The sequence below is a fragment of the Crinia signifera genome, chromosome 5, assembly GCF_055691185.1.
Source record: "Crinia signifera chromosome 5, ASM5569118v1, whole genome shotgun sequence".
NCBI classification, from domain to species: Eukaryota; Metazoa; Chordata; class Amphibia; order Anura; family Myobatrachidae; genus Crinia; species Crinia signifera.
Window position 1 is genome coordinate 282,793,859 of NC_139221.1, and position 7,500 is coordinate 282,801,358.

Below are 7,500 nucleotides of genomic sequence, written 5' to 3' on the forward strand. Positions count from 1 at the left end.
CGCTTCATAAGAATAAACGGAAGAGGTATTAAATAAAGGCCAAACTAATTGTATAAAATAAAATAAAAAAAAACATTAAGGACGCTTCATCACTACTGAAAATGTATTGTAGGGAACGACTAATCTCCGAATATATATCATGGATAAGGTTGATACAGTATGTGTGGGAGAGTGTGTAGATATTTGCAGTAATAACCCTTTAGCTGCCAGAGGTCTTCTCTTCGCATCCCCAGGCGTTGGAAGGGTTAAGTTCCCAATTTAAACAAGTGTGCATTAGATCCTGGAAATGAATATCATTACAGGAGCAGAGCAAAGCAATGAAGTTAATTCTTTTTTATTTGTTAAACGGAGTCCCCTCCTTGTCCCACCCCTCCCTCCCCCTGGGCCGGGCTGGCACGCCTTCTCACCAGGCTAAAATCATTCAGAGGATCTGGGAGAGATAAACACGACGTTTATGTTCCCCGTCACCCATCACAGAGGAGAGGCAGTTCATTAATACACTTCCCTGCATAGGATCACAGTGCAGGTATCACCCTGTCATTCATAGCATATTCCTATCATGTCCGGCCATACACCTACCCCCAGCAGCGGGAGCCACATAATAATAATAATAATAATAATAATAATAATAATAATAATAATAATAATAATAATAATAATTTACATAATGCCTGTAATAATAATGATACTCAGGCTGTACAATATGCTTGCAGTAATAATAATATTACACACAGGCTGTACAATGTACCTACAATAATAATAATAATAATAATAATAATAATAATAATAATAATAATACCCAGAATGTACACTGTGTCTGTAGTAGTAATAATAAGAAGAAGAGGAAGAAGTACATCATCTACCGCCACCATATATACGTATGTATACTTAGCTGTATGTATGTATACTTAGCTGTACATTGTGCCTGCAATAATACAAATAACTCACAGTATGTACTATGCGGCTATAATAATAATAATAATAACCAGAATAGACTGTGGTAAAATACTCAGTCTGTACAGTGTTCTTGTAATAATTATACCCAGATTGTACAGTGTGTCTGCAATAACAAAACTCAGATTTCTAAGTGTGCCTGTTACAATAGTACCCAGATAATACATTGTGGATATAATAATACTACTACTGAGGCAGTACATTGTGCCTGTAATAATACCCATACTGTACACTGTGCCTGTAATAATAGTCATATTGTAATAATCACCACCAGAGTGTATAATGTACCTGTAATACTGATACCCATATAGTACACTGTTCCTGTAGTATTAATCACCACCAATGTATAATGTGCCTGTAATACTAATACCCATATAGTACACTGTTCCTGTAGTATTAATCACCACCAATGTATAATGTACCTGTAATACTGATACCCATATAGTACACTGTTCCTGTAATAATAATCACCACCAGTGTATAATGTGCCTGTAATACTAATACCCATATTGTACACTGTGCATGTAATAATCACCAACAGTGTATAATGTGCCTGTAATACTAATACCCATATTGTACACTGTTCCTGTAGTATTAATCACCACCAATGTATAATGTACCTGTAATACTAATACCCATACTGTACACTGTTCCTGTAGTAATAATCACCACCAGTGTATAATGTGCCTGTAATACTAATACCCATATTGTACACTGTTCCTGTAGTAATAATCACCACCAGTGTATAATGTGCCTGTAATACTAATACCCATATTGTACACTGTTCCTGTAGTAATAATCACCACCAGTGTATAATGTGCCTGTAATACTAATACCCATATTGTACACTGTTCCTGTAGTAATAATCACCACCAGAGTGTATAATGTGCCTGTAATACTAATACCTATATTGTACACTGTGCCTGTAATAATCACCACCAGAGTGTATAATGTGCCTGTAATACTAATACCCATACTGTACACTGTGCCTGTAGTAATAATCACCACCATTGTATACTGTGCCTGTAATACTGATACCCATACTGTACACTGTTCCTGTAGTAATAATCACCACCAGAGTGTATAATGTGCCTGTAATACTAATACCTATATTGTACACTGTGCCTGTAATAATCACCACCAGAGTGTATAATGTGCCTGTAATACTAATACCCATACTGTACACTGTGCCTGTAGTAATAATCACCACCATTGTATCCTGTGCCTGTAATACTAATACCCATACTGTACACTGTGCCTGTAATAATCACCACCAAAATGCTATGACATTACCAATATTGTACAGTGTGCCAGAGATAGTTACCCAAACTGTGCAATGAATCTGCAGTGGTAATACCCAGAGTGTACAGTGTGCATGTAGTAATAATAATAATAATAATAATAATAATAATAATAATAATAATGATAATAATAATAATAATAATAATAATAATAATAATAATAACAATACACAAAGTGTACAGTGCACTAATGTAACCAGACTGCATAGTAAGACTATAGTAGTAGTAGTAGTAGTAGTGTAGTAGTAGTGTAGTAGTAGTAGTAGTAGTAGTAGTATTGTAGTAGTAGTGTTGTTGTAGTAGTAGTAGTATAGTAGTAGTAGTAGTAGTAGTGTAGTGGTATAGTAGAAGTAGTAGTAGTAGTAGTATTGTAGTAGTAGTAGTAGTGTAGTAGTAGTAGTAGTAGTAGTAGTATAGTAGTAGTAGTAGTGTAGTTGTAGTAGTGGTAGTATAGTAGTAGTAGTAGTATAGTAGTAGTAATAGTGTAGTAGTATAGTAGTAGTAGTAGTAGTAGTAGTAGTAGTAGTAGTAGTATAGTAATAGTAGTAGTAGTATAGTAGTAGTAGTAGTAGTGTAGTAGTAGTAGTAGTAGTAGTAGTAGTAGTAGTAGTAGTAGTAGTAGTATTGTAATAATAATAATAATAATAATAATAATAATAATAATAATAATAATAACAACCACCATTGTGCCCAAGATCAGGGACCAGCCGCAACCTCACATCAGGGCTTTAAAGTTGCCTGGGGAACTATAAGTCCCAGCATGCCCTGTCAACCTCTCTTGGGTATAGTAGTAGTAGTAGTAGTGTAGTAGTAGTAGTATAGTAGTAGTAGTGTTGTAGTAGTAGTAGTAGTAGTAGTATAGTAGTAGTAGTATAGTAGTAGTAATAGTGTAGTAGTATAGTAGTAGTAGTAGTAGTATAGTAATAATAATAATAATAATAATAATAATAATAATAATAATAATAATAATAATCATCATAATAATAATAACAACCACCATTGTGCCCAAGATCAGGGACCAGCCGCAACCTCACATCAGGGCTTTAAAGTTGCCTGGGGAACTATAAGTCCCAGCATGCCCTGTCAACCTCTCTTGAAGTTACTCACACAACATGGCAGTTGGCTTTTACCTCTGCAAACTATTTGTCACTGCACTGCATTTAACCCCTTCCAGGCCAGTACATGTTTCCCGTTCTCTGTAGCGCTCATCTTCCGAACATGCATTGTGCTGGCGAGTTTCTGAAGGGTGTTTGTGTGTGTGTGTGGGGGGGGGGGGGGTGTAAATACTGTATGTATTAAAGAAACTTTCCTGCCGGTCCGGTGAGAGGACAGCGCACACCGCATCCAGTGCTTGGAGTCAGGGCATGTGTCAGGCAGTCTCTCCCCATTGGGGTGGGTACGGCTGTGTAAGGAGGCAGGCGGGGAGAGGGGGCAGCAGCAGCAGCAGCAGCAGCACAGACTGATGAGCGGCGTCACACTGCTGTGTACAATAAGCGGGGAGTGGGGGGGGGCTGCAGGGGGGACGCCGGGGAGATGTCATTGTATTGCTTCCCCTCCCTCCTGCTTCCAGGCCCCCCTGCCTGTCAGGGAGAGCTGGGGGGGCGACAAGGGCTGGGTGACCTCACTCAGTAGAGGGTCTGTGGGACCCAGCTGACGGCTGTGATTGGCTGCTGGGGGCTCAGCGGTACTTCAAAGCCAGAGAGGAGCTACAATTGTGCCGGGATGGGCGGACCTGCTCATTGTATTGCACACCTCTAAAAAAACACTGCTCTGATTTATACCTATAAAACAGATCCTCTGAGGAGGGCACTGTGTGATGGCAACTTCTCTACTAGGGGTGAGTCTCAGGATTTTCTTGCTGCTTTAATTAGTTCTTTTATTCTGCGTAACTGCCTAGTGGAGGGGTTAAAATAGCCCTAGCCCAGACAAGGGGCTATCAGTCTCCTATTGAGTCCTATAGCACGAGGGAGTGGAGTGTGAGAGGGAGAGGAGGAAGGCATTGGAAGGGGGCAGAGTCACTGGGAGTGAGGATAAGGTAGTGAGGGCACTGAGAGCAGCCACCTTACAGCACGTTCCTGAGGAGGAGAGCTGGCTTCTTACATGACTACTGCAGCAGCAGCAGCAGCAGACACATCCTCCTAACACACACCGGCTGCCCTGTGTAATAGCCCTCAGCCCTCTTCTCTGCAAGGTACGTCTACTGCACTCTTATCTCTCTGTCTGCATTATATGCTCTCTTCTTCCTGTTTTATATCACTGTGACTATTTGTTTTATACTGTCCCATCTCTGGCCCGAGAAGCTGCCGGTGCCCTACGTACATTGTAGCTCTTGAATAGGTCTCTACACAGCTGCTTTTAAATATATCTTGGGGTTGTCATGTTCTGTTTGGTCATTTTGTGCTTTATACATTTTTTGTTTGTTTATTTAATTTTTGTTTGTTTGTTTATTCATTCATTTATTTATTTATTTATGGAATTTGAATGTTCCTCTGTTTCCGATGATTGGGAACAAAGTTTGTGTTCTCGGTGCAAGAAAGCAACTCAGGGAGAGGATACAGTAGTCAGTGTTTCCTATATTGCATGGGGTACAGAGATAGTCTCACATAACCAGACTTTGGTTTCCTGTTTAAGTCACTTTAAACTAGTTGCTGTTCATGAATATTAATATCTAGTATCCTGGTCAGAATTCACCTGTGTACCGAACTAAAAGGCGGTGTCCTTTATATTGATTATTATTATTATTATCATTATTATTTATTATTATTATTTATTATTATTATTTATTTTTACAATTATAGTTATTTATTATTATTATTTTATTATTGTTATTATTCACAATTGCAATTATTTATTATTAGTAATAGTAGTAATAATAGTAGGAGTAGTAGTATTACTACTATTATAATATATATTATTATAATTATTTTGCAATCGATATAACAGCATTGGTTTCGGTTTTTGTCCAGTCCTATTGCTGGTTAATGTCTAGTAACTGTTGCATCGTTGAAAAGTTGGATCAGTGAAACATTGATCGCCGTGTACTTTATACACCACATTAATCTGGACAGAATGTTCTGTAAATGATTCTAGACACATTATTCTGTGTAATATTATTGTAAGCAGAATATTATGTACATTGCTGCAGACACAATATTTGACAGGCCATTATTGTAGCCACAGTTTTATGTATGACATTCCAGACAGTGTTATACTGTACACATCGTTATCGTGGGCACAGTATTACATTAACATTATTCTAAATACAGTATCACATACATCATTATTGTAAGACAGTATTGTATGCAGCTATATTACAGAAACAGTGTGTGTGTATATGTATTTATATGTGTGTGTCTTTTTGTGTAGTATATATACAATATATAAAATACACACACATGGCCATTGGTGTATTACAGTACTAGAAGCAACAGAGTAGCACTAGGGTTAGTAGTGTTCCCTATGATGTGACCCAAGCACTGACCGTGTCCTCCCTCTCTCTCTCTCTCTCTCTCTCTCTCCCCACCAGGAAGAGCCCCGGCTGGGACCCACTCCCCTGGCCATGCTGGCCGCCACCTGCAACAAGATCGGCAGCCCCAGCCCGTCCCCGTCCTCCCTATCGGACAGCTCCGGCTCCTTTGGCAAAGGGTTCCACCCTTGGAAGCGCTCATCGTCCGTCTCCTCCTCCGGCAGCTGCACCCTGGGCTCTGGCTCCCTCTCCGGCTTCGGCGGCTCCTCGCACCGGGTCGGCTCCTCTTCCTCCAGCGCGGCGGCTGCGGCTGCGGCAGCTGCAGCCGCTGCGGCGGCGGCAGCACTAGTATCGGACTCGTTCAGTTGCTCGTCCCCGGGCTCCAGCGCCTTCTCCCTGACCTCTTCCTCCGGAGGGGGCGGCGGAGGGGGAGCGGGCGGTGGCTCGGTGTCTGCAGCCTCCCCGTTCGCTAACGAGTACTCGGTGTTCCCGGTGAGCGGGGGATCGCAGGAGGCGGCGGCAGCGGCGGCAGCAGCAGCGGCAGCCGCCTCCCACCACCAGCCGGTGTTCCTCAGCAAGGTGCACGCGTCGGTGGACGGGCTGCAGGGCATCTACCCCCGGGTGGGCATGGCGCACCCCTACGAATCCTGGTTTAAGCCGTCTCACGGCGGGGAGGTGAGCGCAGCTGCGGCCGGGGGCGCCTCCAGCTGGTGGGAGGTGGGGGCCGGCTGGATAGACGTGCAGAGCCCCGGGGCCGGAGCCGCGCTGCACCCGGGAACCCTGCAGAGCTCCCTGCACTCCCCGCTGGGCGGCTACGGCTCCGACTACACAGCCGCAGGCTTCGGACACTTCAGCACCGGGGGAGGTGGAGGAGGCGGCGGTGGTGGGGGAGGTGGAGGAGCCGGGGGCGGTAACGGAGGCCCCCCCGGGGGCCACTTACTCAGCTCGGCAGGGCAGCACCTGATGGACGGATTCAAGCCAGTCATAGGCCCCGGGAGTTACCCCGACCCGTCTTCCTCCCCATTGTCCGCCAGCTCCATGCTGGCCCCCACCGGGCCCCTGGGCGGATCCCCTCGCTCCTCTGCCCGCCGCTACTCGGGAAGAGCCACCTGCGACTGCCCCAACTGCCAGGAGGCGGAGCGGCTGGGCCCCGCGGGGGCGAGCCTCCGGAGGAAGGGGCTGCACAGCTGCCACATCCCGGGCTGCGGCAAGGTGTACGGCAAGACGTCGCACCTGAAGGCGCACCTGCGCTGGCACACCGGAGAGCGGCCCTTCGTCTGCAACTGGCTCTTCTGCGGCAAGAGGTTCACGCGCTCGGACGAGCTGCAGCGGCACCTGCGCACCCACACCGGGGAGAAGCGCTTCGCCTGCCCGGTCTGCAACAAGCGCTTCATGCGGAGCGACCACCTCAGCAAGCACGTCAAGACCCACAGCGCGGGGGCGGGCGGAGGAGCGGGCGGCGGGGGCCCGGGCAGCGGGGGCAAGAAGGGCAGCGACACCGACAGTGAGCACAGCCCGTCCGCCAGCCCGCACTGCCATTCCCCGGAGCTGCTGCACCCCACAGACAGGAACGGTCTAGAGTGAGAGCTATGGACCCCCTCTTCCCCTCATCTCACCCTGTCCTGCAATACAGACTAATGCCAGGCTCTCTGCCACCAAGGACATGGACAGTACATTGTGCCCTGGGCTCACACTCCAGCTCTGTTCTACTACTGAGGAAGGACACCATTCTCCACCACAGGGATGTGTTAATACAGAGGAAATACATCCAGCAGCACC

The 7,500-nt window shown here is 45.2% G+C and overlaps 1 protein-coding gene and 1 long non-coding RNA gene across 4 annotated transcripts in view; one reads left to right on the forward strand and one right to left on the reverse strand.

The window, feature by feature from the left end:
• Nucleotides 1–7,500, reverse strand: part of LOC146079719 (uncharacterized) — a 177,415-nt gene that overhangs the window by 133,540 nt on the left and 36,375 nt on the right. The window lies entirely within an intron of this gene.
• SP8 (Sp8 transcription factor) overlaps nt 3,852–7,500 on the forward strand; it is a 3,872-nt gene continuing 223 nt past the window's right edge. Inside the window, exons 1-2 of one of the 2 annotated variants that reach the window (XM_083189121.1) lie at nt 3,852–4,092; nt 5,782–7,500. The exon at nt 5,782–7,500 is cut by the window's right edge and continues 223 nt beyond it. In XM_083189121.1, the coding sequence (XP_083045247.1) occupies nt 4,072–4,092; nt 5,782–7,305 (1,545 nt within the window). In that variant the 5' untranslated portion in view covers nt 3,852–4,071 and the 3' untranslated portion in view covers nt 7,306–7,500. The other variant, XM_083189122.1, reaches the window with a different exon arrangement.